General features: G+C 46.1%; 1 protein-coding gene across 1 annotated transcript; it reads left to right on the forward strand.

The window, feature by feature from the left end:
- The first annotated feature begins 2,247 nt into the window (after window positions 1-2,247).
- Window positions 2,248-21,562, forward strand: LOC127587199 (NACHT, LRR and PYD domains-containing protein 3-like). Its single transcript, XM_052045399.1, has 11 exons — window positions 2,248-2,267; window positions 5,475-5,562; window positions 8,249-8,415; window positions 9,913-10,084; window positions 10,177-10,242; window positions 11,839-13,564; window positions 19,671-19,757; window positions 19,913-20,083; window positions 20,247-20,411; window positions 20,560-20,727; window positions 20,885-21,562. The coding sequence occupies exons 2-11, from the start codon at window positions 5,508-5,510 to the stop codon at window positions 20,970-20,972; spliced, it is 2,865 nt and encodes a 954-aa protein (XP_051901359.1). The 5' UTR covers window positions 2,248-2,267; window positions 5,475-5,507; the 3' UTR covers window positions 20,973-21,562.
- Window positions 21,563-26,088: the final 4,526 nt, after the last annotated feature.

Genomic DNA, 26,088 nt, shown 5'->3' on the forward strand with positions numbered 1-26,088 from the left:
CCCGGTCATCTGCTTGTACGCTAAATGCACCAACCTCCGACCTGGGTTCCCATCTCCCTGTCAAACTCGTTTAAACCCTCCACAACATCTCGAGCAAACATGCCCGCAAGAATATTGCTCTCCCTCCAGTTCAGGTGTAACCTGTCCCTTTTGTACAGGTCGTAACTTCCCCAGAAGAGTTCCCAGTGATCCACGAAATATGACCCTGAAACTGAACAGATTAACGGCAGTGTTAATGACAGAAGGAAAAAAAAAACTTGTGGAATAGATCAGTGGTAGTTCCCATTTCAGATGCTGATGTCCAATCCCGAGAGGCGCCGATGGACCAGGTTGGGAAACCTTCCCAGGTTCACGTTGCTACATTCTGCCTGTTGGTGTGGGGTGAGGACCGGAATCCCCTCTGTGGAAGGCACTGCATTTCGTCACGGTATCAACCCACACACGGATTGGCTGCACCCGGGCACCGGGGAACCACCTGAATGCAGTAAATGGGCTTCCGAGAGGGAGACATACGCGCCCTTGTAACCCACCGGTAGTTGAGAGATATAGTGTTTCCTGTCCACTTCCTGTAGAGTTTACAAGTTGCACCTTTGTTATTTGTGGTGCCCATTCCTGTAGTAAAGGCAGGTGGAAAGCGCTCCTTCAGCACTGCGGGCACCCACCCTCCCTACACAACACCGTACTCTCTGGATCCCTATCGGCCCCGCCTTCCCTTCTCTGGGCTTTATTGTCCTTAGATGCTGCTCACGTTCTGAAATGTCCCCTTTCCCGTTTCTGAGCATCCTTCACCCAGCACAGTAGATTTACTCCATTTCCCATCTCTCCTCCGCCCCTGAATGAAGTGACTGAATACAGTGCATTTCACACAGGGGATTCCAGGTCCCCCACCCTCACCCACAGTCAGAAAAAGGCAACGTGAGCCAGTAGCCCCCGCCGTTTGACTGTTTAGTCACAACTGCATTTGCTTTAACTTCTGGAATGTGTATTGCCCAGCGCTCATCTATCCTCTTAGTTGCCTCTTCAAATAAACTATAAAGTGTTTGGCAGGTACGATTTTCCACGCACTAAGCCGTGCTAACTATCTCGAATCACACCTTACCTTACGGAATGCTGGTAGATCCTGCCCGTCAGTATCCCCTCCAGTAGGTTACTCAACACTAATGTCAGAATCACCAGCCTGTGGTTTCTTGTCCCGCCGTTGCTGCCCTTCTTAAATAACGGTACAAAATTAGCTGCCCTCCAGTCCTCCGGAGCCTCACCTGCAGAGAAAGATGAAGCAAATATCTCTTCAAGGGCCTCCGCAATTTGTCCATGGCTTCCCACAAGGGCTGAGGGTGCATCTGGTGAGACCCTGGTAATTTATCCGCATTAATGTGCTTTACGTCCACCAATGACTCCTCCTTTGTACTTCCTATCTACACTGCGTTGTATTATTACCCTTCAACTGCCCCCGTTAACACTCGGACCGGCGAATCTTCACGACTTATCTCCAAGGCAACCACGCCTAACCCTATCATCATAATATATTATGGTCTTATCCATCCACTTACATGGTCTTTGCAACAGTGTTTTCAAGTCTGATGAAATTTCTTCGACCTGAAACGTTAACTCTTTCACTTTGCACACATTCTGCCGACCTACTGAGCGATTGCAGTATTTTCTGATTTTATTTCTGATTTCCAGCCTCTGCAATTTCTTGTGTTCATTTTGTGAAGTCGAGCATCGCTCCCTTTCGAGGCGACTAAATCCCAGTAATATTTCTGGGGAAGTTCCTTCTGGAAAAAAAGAACAGACAGGAAGAGCTCATCACCAATGTCTGACAATAACTGCTGGTAACAGCGGGAGGAAGCCCAGAAGACTTGAAGCAAACAATGTCCCTGATGGAAATGTAAACGTTTCTTTAAGTGTCGGTGTTACTGAACTCTCTGCAACTGGAAGTGTTGGACAACGCGTTTGACCAAAAGTGTTCACAGCTGCAGTGGAAATAAATTGGCGAGAGTCTTTGATTTGATTCCAGCAGACAGCCGGTTCCCTGTCCCGGGACAGGTGAGGAATGTTCGAGCTGAAACTCGTCCTGCGCCGGCAGCACCTTTCACACACAGGGCGGAGCTCAAAACCTCCCAGAACAAGGGACAGATCAAATTCACAGCTTGTGACTCGCTGATTTAAGCAGAGAACATCCGCCCCATTGATTGGGATCGAACAACAAAGAGAAAACTTGTCAGATCTACAGGGAAATCCGGACAGAAACTACTCGCCAACCGGAGGTAAGGTTATCGCAGCCTTTGATATTCCTGTCTGTGTTTTCTCCATTTACCCTCTCCCCTTTTGCCGCTGTCTGACCTGAATCGGACCAGGGGTCCGGCCGTTCTGTGAGGGTGGGTGAAACCGGGACTGCGGCAGTCCAATTTTACCCCGGACCGGGGGCCTTCGTGCTCAGCTCAGTCCGGGTCGCCGTCCGTTTACCGCAGACACATTAAAACATTAATCACGGGAGCACAAAGTTGAATCGGAAGCTCGGGTATTCAACCTATTCTTATTCATGAACATTTGCCGCGTAGACTGGAATTTGATTTCCCACCTGACTGGGTTTGTGACCCGGACCCTGCAGCTCCGGGAACACCAGGTGAGACCGAGCTCTTCAGCTCCGAGCAGATGTAACATGCTGCACAGGGCGACGATCGCTCTCTGCCCAGCACCCCAGAAATAGAATCACAGAACAGTACAGCTCGATACAGGCCCTTCAGCCCACAATGTTTTCCGACCTTTAAATCTCGCCTAAGACAATCTAACCCCTTCCTTCCACATATCCCTCTATTGAAACCATCCCGTGGTTACCCAGGACCGAAGCGAAGACCCCGACGGGAGAAATGTTGTCACCGATTAAATGCAACAATTGATGTTTACAGCGACAGTTTGCTTTGGTCGGTATTGAAAGTGACGTGGGTAGGAGAAGGGAGCCGTGACACTGTCTTGTTAATGAGACAATTACAAAGAAAACTCAAATAAAAGCACGACGGGCATTCTTTCAGATAGACAAACGTTCCCCGGTTGATAAACTGTATCTTTGCTGAAAATATCTCTCACACTGGTGAGGGCTTCTGAAATGACCCATGAGTGTGTAACCGTTGGGAATAAGAGCGGACAGAGGTGGCGGAGGGGATTTTTGCAAATAATGCAGCAGACGGAAATATTGGAGATGTTATTGCATTCCCTGCAGCTTAAAGCGTTGAGTATGTTTTTAAACCAACATTGTTCGCAGTTCAGCGGGAATTGTCGAACCGGTTGGATTTCATTTCAGCAGAGCCCACTCCCTGTTTTGAGGAATGTGCGTGTTCGGAATCCGTCCTGTGGACAGGCAGCTGTTTTCACACAGACACTGAGCTCTGAGTCTCACAGAACAACAACCCGCACCTTTCAATTCAACCAAAGTTTCCTGAGCTGATTGCTCGGAAAAAGTAACAAGAAAATAACTTGAAAATATATCCACACAGAGACAAAGCATCCTTGCAGAATTTATGTGAGAATAATGCAGCTTCTGATATTTATTTCTGATCTTTCTTTCTTATCAATTTCGGAAAAGTGGCTGTGGTTTTGTAACAGAGAATCGGGTATCAGTGTTAGTTTCGCGTTGTGCTGATGGTGATGATATTCGTGTTTCTGCTGAGCTATGTTGTCACGTTTAGGATTTCCTGCACTCTGCGTCAAGATGAAGGACAAATCCCGGTGTTCTGGGGAAAGCTGGAGAAGGGCCGTGGCGGGGACACAGTTTGCAGGAACGTGGGAACGTTGGAAAGAAGTTTCTGATGAGAATTTCGGGAGACAGAATCCTAATTAAATCATTTTCCTCGTCAGTTAATAATCTCATGTCCAAAGAAAAATATCTCACCTCATTGTCTCACTTCGGATGACACCAAGCAATTTAAATAATTAACACTTCCTCATTGGACCGTCCTGATCCCGTGTAAAACCTGGATATCTCCAACCTTCTGCAAAGGAGACAACTAGGGAATAGTTCGTAATGCTGAACAAGGAAACGGTAGTGGAATTAAACATTCACCTTTGTGTCAATCTTCATGGAAGAAGTCACACAATACTTTACAACAAATACAAGAGAACAAACGATCCAGCGAGAAAGAGGAATTGTTGGACTCTGCATTTGTTCCTGTGGATACGCAGGCAGCAAATCTGACCCCTCATTTAAGAAAAAGCGAGTGAGAGTACAGGAAACTACCGACTTATTGGCCCAAGTCCAGTGACAGGGGAAATGGTAGGGGGTTATAAGAGAACAGTGAGGGTTGGGTTAAGGAGAAGCACAAGGAACGCTTTTCACCCAGAGAGCCGCAGGTGCCTGAAATGCGCTGCCGGGGTAGTGGTGGAAGCAGATACGATAGTGGTGTTTAAGAGAGTGGTGCTTTTAGAGAGGAGCTTAACATGCAGGGATGCAGGATAGGGATCATTGAACGCAAATTAGTTTAATTTGGCATCATGGTTGGCACAGACATCGTGGGCCGAAGAGTGTGTTCCTGTGCTGTACTGTACAACGTTCTATAAGACAGGGAAAGCACGAATAGAACCAAGCAAAAAAAGCATGGATTTATGACAGGGTAAATAATGCCTCCTCAGCCAAACCCATTGCGTGGCCCGTGGAAGGCACGGTAGTGTAGCGGTTAGTGTAACGCTATGACAACGCCAGCAACCCGGGTTCAATTCCGGCCGCTGTCTGTAAGGACTTCGTACGTTCTCCGCAAGTATCTGAGCGGGTTTCCTCCGCGTGTTCCGGTTTCCACCCACATTCCAAAGTCTACGGGTCAGGACGTTGTGAGCATGCTATATTGGCGTCGGAAGCATAGCGGCACTTTCGGGCTGCCCCCAGTACAGTCTGCGCAAAGACACGTTTCACTGTGTGTTTCGATGGACGTATGACTGATAAAGAAGTATAATAATAATTGTAGAAGGAGGACCCCGGGGAACTACAGAGTGCGTGACCTGGGAACATGGTTCAGGGAGTTCAGACACTGTGTGAGCTGAGGAATACAAGCCCCGGGAGAGAAGAGGCAGTGTCACCCGGGAACATGGGCACAGGGTATAAGACTGTGTAACCCGGTGAACATGGGCACAGGGGATCAGACATTGACCTGAGGAACGTGGGTCCAGGGGAAGGTGTGCGACTTGACGAACATGGGCCGGGGTGTGGTCAGACTGTATGAACTGGGAAAATGGGCCCGGCGGATCAGACGTTCTATGACCTGCGGAACATACGCCCGGGGTGGGGTCAGACTGGGTGACCTAGGGAACATGGGCCGTGAGGGGTCAGACAATGCGTGACCCCACAAGGATGAGCCATGTGCATCTGAATGCTTGCCGCCGGAGAGCATGGGGCTAGGGTATCGAACAGTGTCTGAGTTGGTTCATCAGGCCATATATTTTCCTCTTCATTATTGTCTAATGTTCCTGTTAAATATTTATTTCAGAACACCGAAACATTGTGAACTCCTGTTCCCACCATGGCTGAAGGTGCAGACAGCAGAGGGAACCCAATGACCTCAACATCGAGCAAGGGTATGTGCACGTTACGGAATCCTTTAAGGTATAATCTGTGATCTGACAACGGCCTCGGATTTGGTGCAAGAACCTTAGGTTCATTAACGAATCGCGAAGGGACTGGGCGAATGGAAGGCAGGGTCAACATTTTAGGGGCATCATGGTCATAGGTGGTGTGGAGCAGGAAATGTCTGACGGAGTGCACTCATCGGGGATTCTGATATGCACTGAGGCAGTAACTGGGGAGAGGGGGTCCCGAGTAACAGTAGAGAAAGAGGCCATGCGGAGTTGAACAGTGGTGATAAGTGGGTCAGACATGGTAACAAGTGTGTTGTTTATGGGGATTTCATGGTCACGGGTGTAAGCAGAGTCTTCTCCAGAGGACATCCCAAATGGATATGTTTCCGCCCTGAAGACAGAACTAAGTGGAGACTCCAACAGGAGGAACCGCCTCTGGGTAGGGCAGCAGCGGTGGAAATAACAACGGTTGGGAGGGGCTGAATGTCCTCATCTGCCGTATCCTTCGACCTGTCTTTAAATAAATCATTCCAAACATAGCTGACGTGTCAAAACTAGGTTAGATGTGATCCTGCATCCAGAGGGAGGTGCCCAGGTCCCCATCAGATTCTGACGAGGAGGTCCAGCTTCCAACTCGTGGAAGTAAGACCTTGGTGCTGAGCGTCAGATTTAGTAGGTATTCTGACAGATAGACAACGACAGAAAACTTGCAAATGGAAAATGGCGCTCATGGGAAAGATCACAGATGGTTTACGGAAGCGAAGATGCCGGCACCAAATCCGGGCCCGTTTATGGAAAACCCTGTCCCATATCTGGACATGTGTTGAAAATTGGGACTGGGGATAGAAGTGTACAAATGTGTAAAATGGGATTGATTTCAATGAGAAAAGCGGCGTGAAACTTTGAAACAAATGAAATGACGTAACACAATGCTTACTTTGGTGTGTTTGTTTTCGAGATCGCGAATAATGATCCCCAGATACTGGTTCAAATCCAGCCAGTACATATTAAAATCTTTAAAGCCTGGCAATTAGAACGATCCTGGCAGCCCGCTGTAAAATTCCAGTGTCAGTACCATTGGGTATGAAACTATCAGATTACCCTAAAAAGCAAACAGGTTCAATCTTGTCCTTTTGGAAATCGGGTCCCATTCCCCGGCTTGTTGTGACTCCACTCTCTGTATTGAGGCTGATTATCAGCTACCCTCAGAAGGGCAGATATTCCCTCCTTCTGAATTAAACGACTACCTGATTATAGATGATCACATCCTGTGAGCAGATCTGTTGTGCTTGGATCCATGCATATAGACTGCGGGGAAAGGAGTCGGGAGAGTTTGTGGTCGTTTGACGTTTTGTTGAGTGAAGACGAGGGGTAGGGGAGGAATCTCAGAAGTATTGGAGGTCCATCACATCTTGTTGACTTCTTAAAAAGTGATGCGTGAAATGGGTGTGTTGGCGAAGGAAAGGGGAATGTGTGTCCCTAGTTGGAAGGAACGGCAGAAAATTTGATCCGTTCTTAAGGGAGATATGTTAAACAGTTAGGAAGGAGATGGAAGGATATAGAGGTATTTCTTTTCCAAATCCACCCATGGGAAGGTGCAGCTGAATTGAAGACACTCAAATATTAGGGGGAAGCTTTTCTCCAGTGTTCACCAGATATGGATGATGCTGAGAGAAGGGAAACTCAGATTTATGTCCGTGTGGTGGCCTCATGCTTACGGGTGGGAAAATCGAATTTCAATATCAGATTTATTTAATTATTTGACCAGTTACCGGAACTTAAAATTCCAGGTATACAGACATCAAAAGACCTCTGGGCAGATTACTGGCCTGGGCATTTCCAGGTGGAATTAGTGACAACTGAGCGACACATGAGATTGAGCCAGGAGAGCATGCATGCTGCTGTTGTCAACAAGTTGTAATGGACACAATTGATATTATTGTGTTAACACCCGACTGTGTGTATGAGTGGAATAGGCTACGTGCTGTATATGGGAGGGTGTAAAGTTGTATTTGGTGAAGCAGCGGTTCTGTTACCTGTGACAGGCCGATAGGAGCGAGATATTCTCTTTATTTTCTCTAATTTCATTCAGAGAGCCGAGGTATGAAATCATTCTCTTGGCAAATTGGGTTGATTCAGACCCTTTAACGGAGAGAAGTGAGTGTACGACCTGGGAAAGGTGGACCCAGGGGTACTCGTGTGTGACGGCCGGGCGAGGATGGGCCCGGGGAATCGGACAGTGTATGACGCGGAGCTTGTGTTTATGAAGGATAATCCCAGTATGTTTTACCTGCTTCATCTGCAGTGGTTCTATAAAGGTCTCCGCTATCAGCACATCGGAAGTTTTAATCAGTATTACCAAGTCTGCGGGGCAGTTCTCCGCGCGTAGCTGTTTTCGTTCACAAGTTATTGAGATGATCACCCCGCAGGCGACCCAGTTCACTTTCACTGGCATTATCCTGTTGCAGTATCTGATCACCCAGAGCCCCAGCTCACGTTGGGGCACTCAGTCTAAATCTGTGTATTGCTCAGTTCCTGCATTTAATTATTTTTCAGGGAGGAAGCATACTCACATACGAAACGGGCCGGATGGGGATGGGTGTTGCCAAAAAGGGTTGTTGTTGTTCTGGCCAAGGGCGAGGGTTTTGTCTGGGGTAATGTTTAGTTTCTCACTTTCTGTTTGTAGTTCCAGAGTCTACAATCTCTGAGCTTCTAACACAGTGGGACGACTACCACCTGTTCCAACTGGCAAAATTCTACCGGGAAAGACTGAAACAGGCAATTGAAGAAGGGGTGGAAGGACTCAGCTGGATGTTAAGACAGGAGGAACATTTCAGTGGACAAGAATGTGAGGTGAGTTGGAGAAACACTGGTAGTTACGTTTATTGTCACAGAACTGACGGCATCAGAAGGGAAAAAAGACCAAGGTCAGTCTCACTCATTCACTCATATTCTGGGGCCTGTTTCCTGCACTGGAGACATTGATGAATTTATATCCCATAGATCCAGCATTAGGACTTAAACCTGCGAGGTGGGGAGCACTGGCGACTGTCGATTCAGAGTCATACGTTCCTCCCAAACATGTAATTGGTAATTGGTTTATCATTGTCACATGTACCGAGATAGTGAAAAAATTGTCTTGCATGGAATCCAAACAGAACATTCCGAAACATAAGTACAGCGAGTACAAATGGAAAAGTAATAACAGGATGCAAAATATAGTTTTACAGTTACCATTACAGAAAAGGTGCAGTGCAGTTAAACACATAAGGTGCAAGGGCCAAGACGAGTTAGTTTAAGCTATCAACAATTCATCTCATTCGTGCAAGAGAACGGTTTAAGAGTCTTATAATAGCTGGATAGAAGCTGTCCTTGAGCATGGTGGTACATGCTTTCGGGGTTTTGTATCTTCTATCCGATGGGGGCAGAGGGCGGGCAGAACAGAGAATCACCGCTGTGGGAGTGGTTGCTGATTATGTTGGCTGCTTTACCGAGGCAGCGAGAAATGTCGACAGAGTCCATGGAGATGAGGTTGGTTTTCGTGATGGACTGAGCTTTTGGCACACCAAGCTGTGATGCCTCCAGACAGGATACTTTCTCTGATGCATCTATAAAAAACTGGTGAGGGTCAACTGGGACCTACCGCATTTTCTTAGCTGGACTTAACATAGTGGTATAGGAGCAGTTCTTAAAGTGAGACAAGGCACACCAGCTCAGCTCACCCTGCAGGCTCCTCGAAAATCTCGTTGATCATGTACCAGAACTGTCATCTCCAGATTTGAATAGAGGCAGTGATTAGCTCCTTGTACCTATTGGTTCTATCAGCATGGTCCTTGGTATATCACACAAGCCTCATTTCATGGCAAAGTAAAGGAATAATCTGTGAACATGCATTTCCTCTATAAACTGATAAACGAGACATTTTATCTCTTCTTGCATTTAATATTCATATAGCATACCTTGGGATTTCCCTTTGTCTCCTAGTGATATCCCGTGGCCACTCTTTACAGTTCTAATTTCCTTTTTTTTGGTGCCGCTACTTTCTGTCTGTACCTGAAGGTCCTCCCCCACACGCCGTTCTCAGTGCTCTCCACCTCCCATATTCTTCTTTCTTAGCTTCATCAAATCCTCGCTATCCCTTGAGATAGAGGGTTGATTGGACTTCCCGTCCTTACCCTCGCACTTACGTACGTAGCCTCATTTGAAGAGTCTTCTGAGGTACAGTCCCCCACTTGTACAGTGACATTCCAGCGCTCGGCACGATCAGGACGTCCCATCATTGAACAGATATTGTATTCCTCGTTCTCTTCTCATTCCTCTACTCACTGTGCTTTTTTTTGTTCTTCACAGAAAGTCACCAAGCTCGCACAGAATGGAAAACGGAGAGACAGTTCTACACTCTTCCTCAGCCTGGTGGCAGAGAAAGGCTCCCGGGCCCGAAGGGTGATGTGGGAATCCTTTGTGAGAATGCGTGAAGAGTTACCAAAGTTGGACAAAATATTGAAAGAAATCCAAGAGTTCGGTACGGTTAACGAACTGAGAATCGCAATGAATGCTGTAGATTTAAACATAGTATATAAATCTGGTTTCATGAAAGCTCATTGTTTTAAGCAGGCCCCATTCCAGACGTATTCCTGGAAATCGCCCGTGGTTTAACTGAATTACCCACTCAGCTGAAAGGTGAGAAATGAAATTTAAAAATTCCAACACATTTCTTGTTAGAAGCAATGTCAACGCTGAAACGTTGACAGAATCAGGTGTCAGAAGTACAAAGGCTGGGGAATAGAGCGTAATATACTTGAAATTGACCACAAATCACTCACTGATCTGTGGATTCAAGTAACAATTGGTAAAATCTCTGATAACCACTCAGAATATTACACTGCATTATTTCAGCTCATCGAGTTGACACACTGTGAAAGCCCATACATTCTTGGCAGTGTCCTGTTACATGGTTTCATCGATCTTTCTTCTCTCTCCATCAACGTTGACTCAGATACTCGTGGTACTTGTTTTTTTTTAACATCTTCACTTCCCAACATCCATGGACACAAATTAATTCCTGGTGACGCAGTGGTTCACGTGCACTTCTTCCCGTTCGGTGCATTGTATGATGTGTTCATAGTGTGGTTCCCCCAACAGTGGGATAGCTAACTGTGGACTGCGTGACCGCCTTACAATTTACCTTCGCTCTCTATGTCCCGTTCAGTTGGCAATCATGACTCTGAGCTTCCAGTTGACTCCCATTTTATGTCTCCACCTCTCTCCCACCAAGATTCCACTAACATTGGTCTCGCACATTTTTCCAACAAAGCCCAGAGTAATTCCAGGTAAGGCAGCACGTTTTCCAACAAGACACTTGACAACGATGTGACATCAGCGTTGAATATAAATGACCAGATCACCAGCCTTTCTCGTCTTTATTTGATATTCTCTTCTGATGATAGTCGTCAATCTGTAAGGTCAACTCAGTTATTTACCGTTTCTCCACAAAGGCTACTTGACGTGTTTTTTTTTGCAGTTCCAACATTGTTTTCCTTTTCATTCATCTTCCATTTGAAAAACACCCACAGGCACACGCACACAGACATGCACACGTACAGCTTGACAGATAAGGAGCCATCGACAAACCTTGCCTCCGCTCGCCTATGCTGCACATGTTTGGCATTGAGTCTGTCTTGGTCTCCGCCCATCGAAAACAGTCCCTTCAATCAGCTCGTCCTCCTCTTCCTATACAGTTGAACGTTATGCTTCTAGTTCTAACTAAAGGACATGGACGTGAATCTTTAACCCTCTTTCTCTTTGCACAGATGCAGCCTGGCCTGTTGAGTATTCCGTGCATATTGTGTCAAACCAACAGCAGTAGCACACATGTGAATCTGCCCCTTTCCCAGATACCCAATGTTCTGCTCCCTATATCGTATATCCTCATAACGGATCAACACAGGGTTTCTCAGAGATTGGTCAACGAGAAGAACGATGCAGTAGTTGTAGTGGGAGGTGTCAGTGACAGAGCAGGCGAGACATGATAAAGTAGTGGGGTAACGTTCACTTTCACGCCTTCATTAATAACAGAATGTGAAGACTGCCATTTTACTTGCCCATTGCTAACAGTCGAGTCAGGTGTCTCTGAACCGAGTTTTAATGCCTGCATTAACATCGACATATTGAATCGATTAGTGTAACTTTTCAATAAGAATTGAGTTGAAGTTGTCAACTTACTTATTGAGTGAAGAGATATAACACTCTGGGCAATTTCTTTGTGTCCTCATGCAGATGTTCAACAGAAACACAAGGAGACACTGCGGGCACAAACTGAAACACTGAGAGTGAACACGATCCTGATGAGGGAGAAGGTGAAGGTTTTCCAGCTGGTTGATCGATACGCTGAGCTCACGGTCATTTCTACTGTTCGAGATCGGAGACTTGTGGAACATGAGCTGCTGGCAAGGGGCCGAGAACATGAAGAGTTGAGAGACAAACATCTCCGGGAAGAGCTGGAAATAATCCGGAATGATGAACTGTTCCATAGCAGCTTTTCCCGGAGTAAATCCAAATCTGGGAGTTCAGCAGCAGTGGCCGGAGTCCCGGGGATCGGAAAAACAACCATGGTGCAAAAGATTATTTATGACTGGGCCACGGGGAAAATATACCCACACTTCCAGTTTGTCTTCAGTTTCAAATTCCGGGATTTAAACCCCATAAACTGCAGAATAAATCTGAGGGAACTGGTTCTAGATCAGTATCCTTACTTCGGGAATATACTGGGAGAGGTATGGAAGAACCCAGAAGGATTGCTGTTTATATTCGATGGTTTGGATGAATTCAAGCACAGAATCGATTTTGCTGACAATCGAAGAGACACAGAACTTCAGTACATGTGCCCAGATCCTGAGTGCCGGTGTGAAGTGTCTGACATTGTGTACAGTTTAATCCAGCACAAGTTGCTCCCAGGGTGTTCAGTGCTGGTGACAACCCGTTCCACTGAGTTACATTTATTGGAAAAGGCGGAGATCAGTGTCTGGGCCGAAATCCTGGGATTTATCAGTGGGGAACGGAAGGAATATTTCCACAGGTTTTTTGAAGATCAGACGGTGGCAACAGCTGTTTTCAAATATGTGCAGGAGAACGAGATCCTGTACACCATGACCTACAACCCCTCCTACTGCTGGATCCTCGGTCTGGCACTGGGACCCTTCTTCACACAAGGAGGCAGGGACCTGCAGCGAGTTCCCAAGACCATCACCCAACTGTATCCCTGCTATATTTACAATATCCTGAAAATCGACGGCCGTGACATTGAAAGCCCCCGTGACGTGTTACTGAGTGTTGGTCAGATGGCCTTCACAGGAGTTTCCGAGAAGAAGATTGTGTTTACAGATAGAGATTTGATCAAGTACAACCTGCAGCCTTCCCAGTTGCTTTCCGGGTTCCTGACTGAACTTTTGGAGAGAGAGGATTCTGCCCAGAACGTGGTGTACACATTCCCACACCTCACCATCCAAGAGTTTGTAGCCGCACTCGCACAATACCTGACAACAGATTGCAGGGATATCCTGAGACTCCTCACTGAAGCCCACAGCACCAGTGATGGGCGATTTGAGCTTTTTCTCCGTTTTGTTGCTGGTCTCTCCTACCCAGGGTCAGCTCGGGGTCTGGAGGAGTTTCTGGGTCCATTTCCTCATCGAACAACCTGCCGAGTGATTGACTGGGTGAAGAAGGAGGTGAAATGTAGGATTGAAAACGCAGATAGAAGGAGTCTCCTGAACTCATTGCACTACCTGTATGAATCTCAGAATTGTGCTCTGGCTCAAGCCGCACTGGGATCTCTGGATACACTTTTATTCTCCAGATTCCAACTGACCCCGATAGACTGTGCCGTCCTGTCGCATGCTATTGGATTCTGTGATAAAATAAAACACTTCGATCTCTGTGGTTGCCGCATTCAATGTGAAGGACTCCAACGGCTCGGACCCGGGCTGTACAAGTGCCAGGAGCTGAGGTAACTGTTAATTTGTCTCTCATCTTCGTCGCAACTTTTTTCCTTCGGGTTTGAAAAGCGCAGATTGATTACAACCGGGGGAAAACAGTTCTGCATGGCATGATGATATCCAGAGTGATAACTTGTGGGGAGATAAGGGTCATGAGGAACCTGTGCAGATACCAGCATGGATCAGCCATGATCGGATTGAATGATGGAGCTGGCTTGCGGGCACAAGTGCTCTTCTCCTGCTTAAATCTCCTTTTGGAGGGTCTAAAATGCTTCTTTGTGCAGGGATGTTGGAATCTTTATGAGATAAGTAAATTAAATCTACTTCGTTACGTTTATTGCGGCCTTTCTCACTGTCTGTTACACGTCAATTGATGAAGCTCCTTCTCACTGTTCCTAGTACCTAGACCAACACTAACAACTGACGTTTGTATGTCGGCTCATCCCACCTTTTACCGAGGAGGTTGGGCAATTGAGGGAACTGAACTGTCAATGTGAGAAGGATCAAAACACCAAACATTCAGTATCAAGGGGATGAGCACAGCTCCGGGCAGTGCACTGTCAGTGGACGAGATGAGCTTGATACGCAGAACAGCAGACTGTAATTTAACCCAGTAGTGGCATGTATCACGTACCAACAACAAAAGAAATACACCGAGTCATGTATAAGTGTTAAAAACTATTTTATTAATAACTACTTATGATCATAAGAAAAATAGAAGTAAAACTGTTAGAATTTAAAATATTAGATCTTAAACATAACCCCAAAAACTAAACTCGAAATTTGTGTGTGTGGCAAATTCCCAAACTCCGAGTCCAGGAATAGTTCTCAAAGTTCAGTTCAGCAAGCCGTAAGGTGAAATATGTGAAAAGGATTCTTCAAAACCACCGTTGAACGAAGAAGAAATGTAGAGAGAAAATAGAGAGTAATTACTAAATCCAAATGTTCCACGATGGAACCCACACGACACCTCAATCACTGATGATCTCCATTCCTTTGTTCCGAAGTATCTGCCACCTCGAAGGCATTCAAGATGTGGCCGTCCACACAAATTCCTGTTTCCATCTCCAGGTTAACGACAAAGTGGACTCCACTGGATTGTTCCAAAACCCCATCCGTGGATTGTAGTGACAGACACAGTTATTGTTTCTCACACATAGATGCAGAGACCAGTAGGCAGGTCTCTCTCTCCCTCTCTCTCTCTTTGTTCTCTTGACTGACCGCTCCAAAAAACGTCATCACGTCCTTATCTCCTGGTGGCCGGACACTCACCAATAGTAACCTAATCTGTAACACCTCCCACCTAACAAAAAATTCTACAACAGCAAAAAAAAAAACGCTCATACAGTGAGTAAAGAAACGTGTTAATAATTATAATTCTTCTCAACAAAAGAATATCAGATTAGTAAAGATACATTTTTTCCCACTTAACATCGGGAAAGTCATGGCTGATGGCCTTCCATGTGCCTTATCACGTGTTCATACTCCATTTTATCCATTTTCAAACAAAATTAATTTTCTCGCGTGACGACCTTATCGCGTGACGACGATAATGTTTAACCTTCGAATTTTCAGACAATTTAATGTCAACTGCATTGGTCACAGCTGCGTTTTTCTCAAAACAAAGGCTCTCAATTTGGCAGGCTTTTTCCAGCTTTTTAAATTTCTGAACAGAGTCCAATAAATTCAAATACACTTCCTCGTTAACTCATTGTTCCCCTGGCAATTTTGAAGTTTCTCTTTCTCGATGTCCAGGCACGAGTTCAAAAGGACTGTATCCTAAGGATCCCTCTATTAATTCTCTCACTGCAAACAAAAGTAAATGATCTCCTTCATCCCAATCCTCTGGCAATGGGCTAACACAGTCCACAACCACCATCGAGAAAGGTTCACCAAAAACAGGAATAGGCTGCAAAGGAACCACAAGGGAACTTGAATTAGGTTTCCCTACCATCTCATCACTTGAGAGTACTTTTCTCTCAATTCAGTAAACTCAAGGTCTTTAGTCTGCTCCACTATAAATTCTTTCCTGGACAAAGACAAATACTTAAATTCAGACCCAATACAAGGATTTTGATCCTCCAGTGAAGACAGAAAAGTCTCAGACAAGTCATCATAACTTTCATCCTGTTGAGGGCTGTCACAGGGAACAACAACAGGCTGCACAGGACTATCGACCTTGACTAATTCTTTGGTCCTAGCTCTAACAAAACTCCCTCTCTTCATTGTTGACTTATCCTCTATCTGCTTCATTTTTAACTCCATCCGTTTCTGTTCCAAATCCATCTTCTTCCTTGCTCGATCAGCCTCTATCTGCATCCATCTCAGCATTTATCTTCCTTTGCTCTGCCTCAGCCTCAAACTTCCTTTGTTCCCGTTCAGCCTCTATCTTTGCCAGCTGAACTTGGGCCTCAGAAATGGCTGGTTCACTGCCAGGAAACTGTTTTAACACCTCCTCCTCAAACACCTTCTCCACATAATGGCCAACTATCAGTCTCTGAATATCTGCCGTTTTCATAAATTGCGTTACTGCCTCAAGATGTAGCTCTGCAGTAATTTTCACCAAATCAGGCTTCCTCATCCCCTGCAATCCTCCAGGGGTTGGATTTTTTCAAAAATGTGTCCATTGTTGCTGGTTTTCACACACACAAATCAATTAAGAAGAATTTTATCAGACCGACCACAATCAGTCATCCACTAAGACCCCCATTTCTTCAAACCCAGACCTCTAGTACCAGAGTTGAGTTCGATTTCAGACCACCCTTGTCAATCTTGGGATTCGATCCCGGACGAGCCCCCAATTTTGTCATGTACCAGCAACAAAAGAAACAAACTGAGTCATGTATAAGTGTTAAAAATATTTTATTAATAACTAATGATAATAAGAAAAATAAAAGTAAAAATGTTCGAATGTTAGAAGTAAAAATGTTAGATCTTAAACGTTAACCCCAAAAGCTAAACTCGAAGTGTGTGTGTGGCAAATTCCCAAACTCCAAGTCCAGGAATAATTCTCAAAGTTCAATTCAGCAAGTCGTAAGGTGAAACAAGAGCAAAGGCTTCTTCAAAACCACCGTTGACCGAAAAGGAAATGTAGAGAGAAAATAGAGAGAAATTACGAAATCCAAATGTTCCACGATGGAACCCATACGACACCTCAATCACTGATGATCTGCATTCCTTTGTTGCAAAGTATCTGGCAGCCCGAGAGGCATTCGAGACGTAGCCGTCCACACAAATACCTGTTTCCCTCTACAGGTTAACGATAAAGTGGACTCCGCTGGACTATTCCAAAAATCCATACGTGGATTATAATTACAGACACAGTTATTGTTTTTCATCCATTGACACAGAGACCAGCAGGCAGGTGTATCTCTCCCTCTTTCTGCCTCTCTCTCTGTTTTCAATGACTGACCGCTCCAAAAAACGTCATCCCGTGCTTATCTCCTGTTGTCGTAAACACGCCCCCCCCCCCCACACACACACACTACTGTGCAAGGCCTTAAAGGGACATTCACTAATAGTAACCTAATCTGTAACACATGACTCTTCACACTCTCCAGTGCACCCACCGACATTTCACCAGGGGGTATTGCCCACCCACCCCCACCCGTCAAACGGTCATGGCTCAGAGCTCAAAATTCTAGTCCAGACCTATAAACTGTGATCGGGAGCAGAAATCGGCCTGCACTCTAAGTGATTCCAGTACCCGGTTGTGAGGTTTATCACGGGAACAGAGACGGCGGTGGGGGCTCCCATACAGCGGGGATTGCAGGGTAGTGAACTCAGGAATTCCCTGTGAGCCGTCCTCTGTGTCTGAGGCTCAGCAGAGGAAAGAGTATTTTTGAAACCCCCAAACCAGTAACAGACGGGATTTAGTTCTGAGGAAGCGAGTGTTGCGGTTTGGGAGGTGGAACACAGCCTGGAATGGCTGCTAGCATCCTTGGGAGTATTGACGACACGGAGGGCACAAGTGATGCAGCTAATGCAGTTCGATCCTGACTCCGGCGCTGCTGCCTGTGTCGGGTTTGCATTTCGTCTCTGTGAACGACCGGATTTCCTCCAGGTGTTCCAGTTTCCTCTTTCGTCGTTGAGCTCGGCAGGATTATCAGCCCTGTAAACTGCCCCTCATGAGTAAGTGAGTGCTGGAATTTGGGGAGACTTGATGACAGGAATGCGGAGAGAATAAGTGAGATGAGTTTCAGTGGATGTTTGATGGTGGCACCGACTCGGTGGGCTGAAGGATCCGTTTCCTTCAATGACTGTGACATTGATGTACATGGCCCAGTACCATTAAAGTCAGCAGTGCAGGTACAGAAGGTGATTGGAAGGCATACGGTTTACCTGTTTTCATTATGTGTGACGTATTGATCTGATTATGATAGGATTCTATAAAACATCAGCGGCTGGTCACTGTGTGCGCTTCTGGACACCATTATTTCGGAAGGGGTTATTGTACAGGAGACGGCACGGAGGAAATTCACAGGGATGCCGTATGGTCCGCAGCATCTCACCTATGAGGAGAGACTGGGTTTGTTCTCCTTTGAGTCGGGGAATGTGAATGTGTCATGATCGGGGACGCAAAATTATAAGTAACGCAGAACAAGTAGATTGAAAAAAACTAATGCAGCGATGTCTATAAACAGAGAGCAAGGGTTTAAGGTAAGGTCAAGGAGGTTTAGTAGGGCTTTGGGTAGAATGTGATTGAAGCATGGGAATTTGTGGACGGCAGGTGTCAGGGCCGTGAATCGTGTATGAGGCAGATGTTAGATTTGGGTGACCACTTGCTGCGGGCCGAGTGCTCGACTGTTGGAAAATACGATGCGCACAGATCCGTGCGTTACGGCTAATTAATTAAATATGTTCAAATAGGAGTTAGTGATTGTTCTATGGGGCGGGGAGGGCAGGGATAGGAAGGGAAAGCTGAACCAGGGGACTGAATTTGGATGATCAACTGTAGTCAGCTGGAAGGGCCTAATGGCAGCCACCTGCTCGCATTTCCAGGCTGATATGGGTGGCATGGATATTGTGACTCTTCCCGCACCATCTCTCTGCGGGACTTCATCTCCTCTACCTTTGTTTTGGACTTTCCCCCCTCTCTCCCCGTGGGGCTATTTCGCCCATCTCTGTGTGGTACTCTCCCCGTGTGGCAGCCTTTGCCCCCTCTGCCTGTATGGTACTGTTCTTGTCTATGTGATATACTTTCGTCTCTCCTTCTGTGGGACACTTTATCCCTTCACTGTCTGTGGAGGACGCAGCCACCTGTCCCTCTGTGTGGAGCATTTCCCCCGTGTCTGGGATTCGTTGTGCTGCCTCGCTACCATTGTGAGGGACATTTTCGCTTCCCCTGTAAAAGAACATTCCCACTCTCTCAGTGTCTTGGACTCTTCCTGTTCCACCTCTGACGGGGATTCCTTTCCCGTCCCGAGTCTGCACTGGACTTCCCCTCTCACTCCACGTGGGGCTCTTTCCCCACTCCCTCTCTTTGCTACTTCTCTCTCTCCCTCCCTTCCTCCCTCCCTCCCGCACCTCTCTCTCTTTCTTCCTCTCTCTCTCTCACACACACACACACGCACACACACGCACACACACACACACACACACACACACACACGCACGCACACACACACACACACACACACACACACACACACGCACATGCACACACACGCACACACATTCATCAGGAAATTAAACTGAAGAGGTATCTACAGGTTTCATATTAACAACACTAAATTTAATAAATTCTTGTCATTCACCGAAAACCTCGAGGACGGGCAGAGAGGATCATTAACAGTGAAGGGAACCTGTGGTAACTAACGATAGCGTAGCGGTTAGCGCGGCGCTATTCCAGCTCCAGCGATCGGGGTTCGATTCCCGTCGCTGTCTGTCAGGAGTCTGTACGTTCTTCCGTGTCTGCGTGGGTTTCCTCCAGGTGCTCCGGTTTCCTCCCACATTCCAAAGACGTATGGGTAGGTTAATTTGGGTTTTAAAAAATGGGCGGCGCGGACTCGTTGGGCCCGAAGGACCTGTTACCACGCTGTAAAATAATAAAAAATAAAAAAAAAATCAGACTCGGGTTTGAAACAGTTTGTATAATGGGATCTATTTTGTGTTTAGACTGGGGGTCAATGCCCTGGGAGATTCTGGAGTTAAACTGGTGACTGCTATTCTGAGGAACCCAGACTGCAAAATAGAGAGACTGGGGTAAGTGATAGGCAATGAGAACTTCTTTCTGCAGTTGCTGGGTGTCGAACATTCAATGTTAATATGATCAGCAATTGTGTGACGAATAAACACTGAAGATTTGCATCGTCTTGTTTCTCACTGTGTCCTTCACCCTCACTCTCTCTGATCTCCAGACTGAACAATAACGGCCTCACAGAGTCTTGCATCGAGGATCTCGTCTCCGCTCTCAGCACAAACCGCTCAGTGACCTGGCTGGAGCTGGAGCACAATAAACTTGGAGATTCAGGAGTGAAACTATTGTCTGCGGCTCTGAGGGACCCGGAGTGCAAAATACAGAAACTGTGGTAAGTTTGGAAATGAACAGATTGTGAGAGGTTGTGTTTACAGTCACTGTGTGTCTGACACTGAACATTAATATGATCAGTCATTCTGTTATTCAGACGCACTGGGATTTACACGGCCCCCAGTCTATCTGTGTCCTTCACTTTCACCCTCTCTGATCTATAGGCTGAACAATATTGGTCTCACTGATGATGCCGCTGCGGATCTCGCCTCCAGTCTCCCTGAAAACCTGACGGAGCTGAACCTCAGTGACAATAATCTAGGAGATTCAGGGGTGACGTTGGTGTCTGCAGTTCTGAGGAACCCGGACTGCAAAATGCAGACACTGCGGTAAGTGTGGGACTGCGAGAGACGTTGTATAAGACACTGGCGTCTGACATTTAACTATGGTCAGTAATTGGACTACAAATAATCACTGGAGATTTGCACTGGCTCCTGTTTCTCCGTGTCCTTCACCCTCACTTTCTCTGATCTCCAGGCTGAACAATGTCCGCCTCACAGATGCTTGCACTGCGGATCTCGTCTCCCATCTCAGCAAAACTCCTTCACTGAAGGATCTGTACCTGGGATCAAACTCCTTCTCAGACCGATCTGTCCCCGCTCTCCGCCATCTCATACTGACCCTCCCGAGTCTGGAGTGGATCAGGTGAGTGTGTTCATGTCCAATGTAATAAAATATCAGTGGATCCACCGGCTTTTGTGGTGAATTTTGAAAATGTTGTTGAAATATTAAACTCAATCCCATGTTACTGACATTGTTGTGTAACCTGTTTATTTCCTGTTCATTCTTCAATCTGTTTCAGGCTGCGGGGGAATCAGTTCAGTCGGACCGGGAAGAAGAAATTGAGATCTCTGCAGGAACCCAGACCCGGACTGACCATGGAACTCTGAACATCACAATTTATAACCATCACGGGCCTCATGATGGGAATATCGTTGGCTGATTTCCCGCCTTCCCGTTTCAACGACTTCTCACTGGGATTAAACCCGAACGCCTCCAACTGTTCCCAGCCTGCCCTGCTGTCACGTGACTCAGCCGCCAGTCCACACATCGCTGCTTCTTCCCGATGTTCGGTCTGGATACCCTCTGGTGGGGCCCTGAGGAATCAGACAGACAGGTCGAGCCAAAGGTTGCTCTCATTCTGGGAGATTGACAATCTCATTCAGTGCCCCAGGTTAGGTAATCTGGGAAGATAATCCTTTTAGCCATGTTGCTAAGGATGGTGCGGCTGTAAGTTTTACTCCAGTCCATTCAGCAACCTGTCTATATACAGTAATGATCATTTTTAAAACACCTTAACAGTTGACCCTGAAACTTCAGCGATCTCGCACACTGCCCTTAAGTGTGATTTTATAATTAGTGCCTCTCCCCGGATGCAGAATGACGGTGGTAAACGTGACTATTGATTCAATCTACCAATCGTCGTGGTATGTCAGTTAATTGCGTATGTTTGATATTGAACTGTCAACCTTTGCGCAGATTGTTTTGCCGACAACTTGGAGAGTTCCTTAGTATTTCTGATTTAATTATAATGATGACGTCAATGACCTGTTGTCAGTTTCTGACTTGGTATCTGACCTCTGATGATTTCAAAGTCAAAATCGGGTTTACTGTCATTTGCACAAGTGCTTGTATCTACAGGTGCAATGAAATTCTTACCTGCAGCATGCATCACATGCACACCACATCACCTAAGCAGCATTAATATGTAAAAACATAAATTAGCCATAAATTATACACATTTTTTACAAGATAGAACACAATGAGAACAACAAAAAGGAGTCCATTTTAATGCAAAGTGTGCAAAGTGCTGCGGAACTAGAGTGATCAGTTTGAGAAGAAAACATGATCTCCTTCACTCAGCTTGTGGGGATCTGATATTCAGACTCTGCCCGCGGGTGCCAGACTCCCCAGGGAACAGTTTCTCTCCTTCGCCTCTACCCTCTCCCACGATATGACGAAAACTACATCAGATAACTTCCCTACTTCACACACACAAGGGAATAGAGCCCGTGTTATAATTTCTCCATGTAATTTGACCCCGGAGATCCTGGATTATTCTGGTCAATCTCTGTTGCCTTCACTCCGTGGTCAGACTCTCGCTCCCCGGGTGTGTTGTCCTGAACAGTTCCTGGATTGGGCAGCTCAGGCCTTGCAACACCGAAACCGGTCCCTGTCGCCCAGAGTCCCTGAGGCATGGCAAGCCACCTTCCCTCCGCCTTGCTCTTTGATTTGTGTAACTGCCGAGACACTTACAGTGTCGATGTAAACGCACCCTAAATCACTTTGCACTTTTGCTTCTTCCGGCTGTTTTCATGTTGGGAAATGTGATCCTGCTCTGGTCCGGCCAAGAAAATGCAAAAATCCCAAGTGACATCTGAGCTGCTTTGTAAGACCAGCGCTTTAGCCCGTGAGCTCTGGAGCCACAGGTAGCAATGGGGTATTGCGCAATGAAGGGTGCGTGTTGATGCTGGAAGTGTGTTGGCAATTGAATTGCATGACGTGTTTTAGGCGCTAACCGGTCGGGGATTTCGAGTGTCCCTGTGTAACCGGCTTCAGGGTTTGTATGTCCTCCTTCAACCCTGTGTAACAAGATCAAGGGTTTGAATGATCAATTTAGTTCCATCCCCGCCAGTGTCAGGATGACAGAGCTCAGAGATCTGAAACTCAGTGCGTCCGGCAGTATTAAGAGGGCCTCTTGACAAATCACGGATCATAGAATCATAGAACAGTACAGCACAATACAGGCCCTTCAACCCTCAATGTTGTGCCGACCTTTAAACCTCGCCCTAAGACTATCTAACCCCTTCCTACCACATATCCCTCTATTATAAGTTCCTCCATATGCTTATCTAACAATCTCTTGAATTTGACCAATGTACCTGCCTTCACCACCGCCCCAGGCAGCGCATTCCACGCCCCAACCACACTCTGGGTAAAACAATCTTCCTCTGATATCTCCCTTGAACCATGACATTAAAGCCATGCCCTCTTGTATTGACATTGGTGCCCTGGGAAAGAGGCGCTGGCTGCCTACTCTTTCTCTATTCCTCTTAATATTTTGTCCACCTCCATCATGTCTCCTCATCCTCCTTCTCTCCAAAGAGTAAAGCCCTAGCTCCCTTAGTCTTTCCCCATAATGCATACTCTCTAAACCAGGCAGCATCCTGGTAAATCTCCTCTGCACCCTTTCCAACGCTTCCACATCCTTCCTATATCGTTTGTGAACCCGGAATATTTGCGAGTTTTTTTGTTGTCATACTCTTTGTGGCGGTGAACACGTCAATCATGTCTTTACCCTGTGGAATTCCCTCAGTAATCCCAAGCTTCAGTCTCCTCCAGTGACACATGGGAGAGAGCAGCGGGGGAATTATTCGCGTCCATTGAGCTCTTCCCGTTGGCTGGGCTGCAAATACCCTCATTGTTTCACCACTTGCCGCCCTGTTGAAGTGCAGACTCCCGACGAGGATGAAAATCAAGGATAGGAAACAGCATCGATTCCAGTTCAGCTGTCCGTTCCTGCCTCAAGCAACTGTTTTATTTCCATCGATATTTTCCATTGATTGTTTGCAAGCTTTATCGGTTATCTAATGATTGTTTGCTGGATATTCTGAATCAACGACTGATTTATCCCTCTATATTCACCGGGCTCTCAATTCTTTCTTATTTCCTCATAGACATATTGAAAGAAAAAGATTGCATGTGACACAGAGGCAACCTGTCCAAACGTCTCTCCGCAAGTTCTCTGGCCGCACTTCTTAATTCTTCATTCTGCCCTTGCAGCGAAACTACTGATACGATTCCCTCCAAAGGGAAGTGCGGACCATGGTAACAACAGTTCTCCAGGTCATGATCCTCGGCGTAACAATAGTATAGTTTTCATGAAAGTTTTGGAGCTCCAGTTCTGCCCTTCACTTCTTCCAGTACAGTCACTCGACATGAATAGGTTCAGTCCGGAACTGTTGAAACATTATGCAGCCTTCTTCACGTTTGGCCGATTTTAGTTACACGTCGTTATATAGCCGCAAAAGATTAATCGGGAAAAATACATATTTGTTGACAAAATAAGTTCCACACATCAAGGACTACGAGGGTGATACATTTAAATATTGTGAACAGTGAAAAATCTTTCCCAGATGTTCAACTGAGGTTAAAGTACCAGGGGCGCCAGCTGCACGTTTTGCGAATAAAAACTGCGTCACACATCATGTAGAATTCGGTGTTGTGGGGTAATGGAAACAGAATCAATCACTGTCTCTCAGGAGGTAATTGGACGGTCACTTGAGCTGAAATAGTTTGTAATGCCACGGGAAAACCATCTGTCCTGGATGGTGTGGCTCGAGATAATGGGCCTGGGAATGATGGGGTCGCTCTGAATGGTGCAGATGTAACTTTTACAACCTTGTTTTATTTTCAAATACTCTGTGATTTGGTGATTTTACTGAAACCCTCAAGGAAAAAAAAATGTGTGATACTCTGTCCCGCTGACCACAGAGTGCAAATGGACAGTGGCATTCTTAATCAGTTGATTGTCCTTGTCCACTTTGATTGTTTTACTTTGAATCAATTATTTTTTTTCTTGCAAAGGTTGGGAAATTGTGCTTAATTCAGTTCGCATTCGTCGTGGAAATGCACCCAGAAGACGAAATATAAAGTTGTAACTGTTCTTTCTACGGGGCCACAGTGATTACTGTAAACCATGGGTCTTTGGATGACCTGATTCGGGGTGACTTTAAGCGGGGATTGACTACGTTGTTCATTGCAATATTCCTTGGAATACAGGGTGAGGATAACACGGAAGCCCAAACATTTCCAGTTGAACTATCCAAGCCAGAAGAACGCAGAGTATGGCAATGGGCGAAGGGTCCACAAAGAGGGACTGCAGCCATAGGATAGGGATTTGGGAAATAGCCCTGAACTGACCTGGTGACTGATGCATTCCGATTACATTCCCGGTGAATTTCCATTCAACTTTTGGAGGATTCCAGGTCTGACGCGGCCCGGAAACTGGTCGAATTGATTTCACTGTGAACCACATGCCCTGGGTGAAGTGGACGTAGGCGCGGGGCATATTTTAAAATGTTGTTTCAGTTTCACATTTCTGATTATTTTGCGTGTATCCACATGTGTTTAAATGACTTTCTAGTTCAGGTTTTGAAAAACAATTTCTATGTTAATACCTTACCTGTATCAGTAGTTTTTCTTACTGTCGCTGATTGTCAGAGACATAGAAACAGCCAAGGAAATGTACTGCACTTTACAAAGTTGACAGTCTTGGTCTCCAGCTTTACCGGCCGTGACGGCTGTGAGACATTTCAGTTTCAGCCTCTACACAGGTGAGACTTCGCCCTTAGACTGCCGAGGGCGGAGGGCCAGTGAGATTCTATCTTCATTCCCCTTCCAGCAGGCAGAAGACTCAGGATCCTGAGGACACATACCACCAGGCTCAAGGACAGATTCTATCCCACGGTGATAAGATTATTGAACGATTCCCTTAAACGTTGAGATGGATTCTTGACCTCACTATCCACCTTGTTTGACCTTACAACTTATTGTCTACCTGCAATGCACTTCCCTGTAGCTGTGACACTTTACTCTGTATTCTCTCATTGCTTTTACCCTGTACTACCTCGATGCACTCTGTACTACCTCAATGCACTGTGCAATGAATTGATCTGTACGAATGATATGCAAGATACGTTTTTCACTCTACCTCGGTACAAGTGACAATAATAAACCAATTCCAATACCAATTACACCTTTTGAGCAACTGGACCTCATTCACTTGTGTAGTGGCAGCATTATATTGACGAATAAATACTTCTTAATATTTAATGACCATCTCAGAATGTTGTAGTCCTTGAACTGGCTGAGATATAGGACGATAACTAACTCCACAAACTGATCGAATTCTCCTCACTGGGGCGGAACGGCCGTGATTGGTTTATTGAAGAACGTGTGGGGACAGCGAGGTGAGAACTCCATCCATAGCAAGTCGTATGGTGA

The sequence above is a fragment of the Pristis pectinata genome, chromosome 39 (assembly GCF_009764475.1).
Source record: "Pristis pectinata isolate sPriPec2 chromosome 39, sPriPec2.1.pri, whole genome shotgun sequence".
Classification (NCBI taxonomy): domain Eukaryota; kingdom Metazoa; phylum Chordata; class Chondrichthyes; order Rhinopristiformes; family Pristidae; genus Pristis; species Pristis pectinata.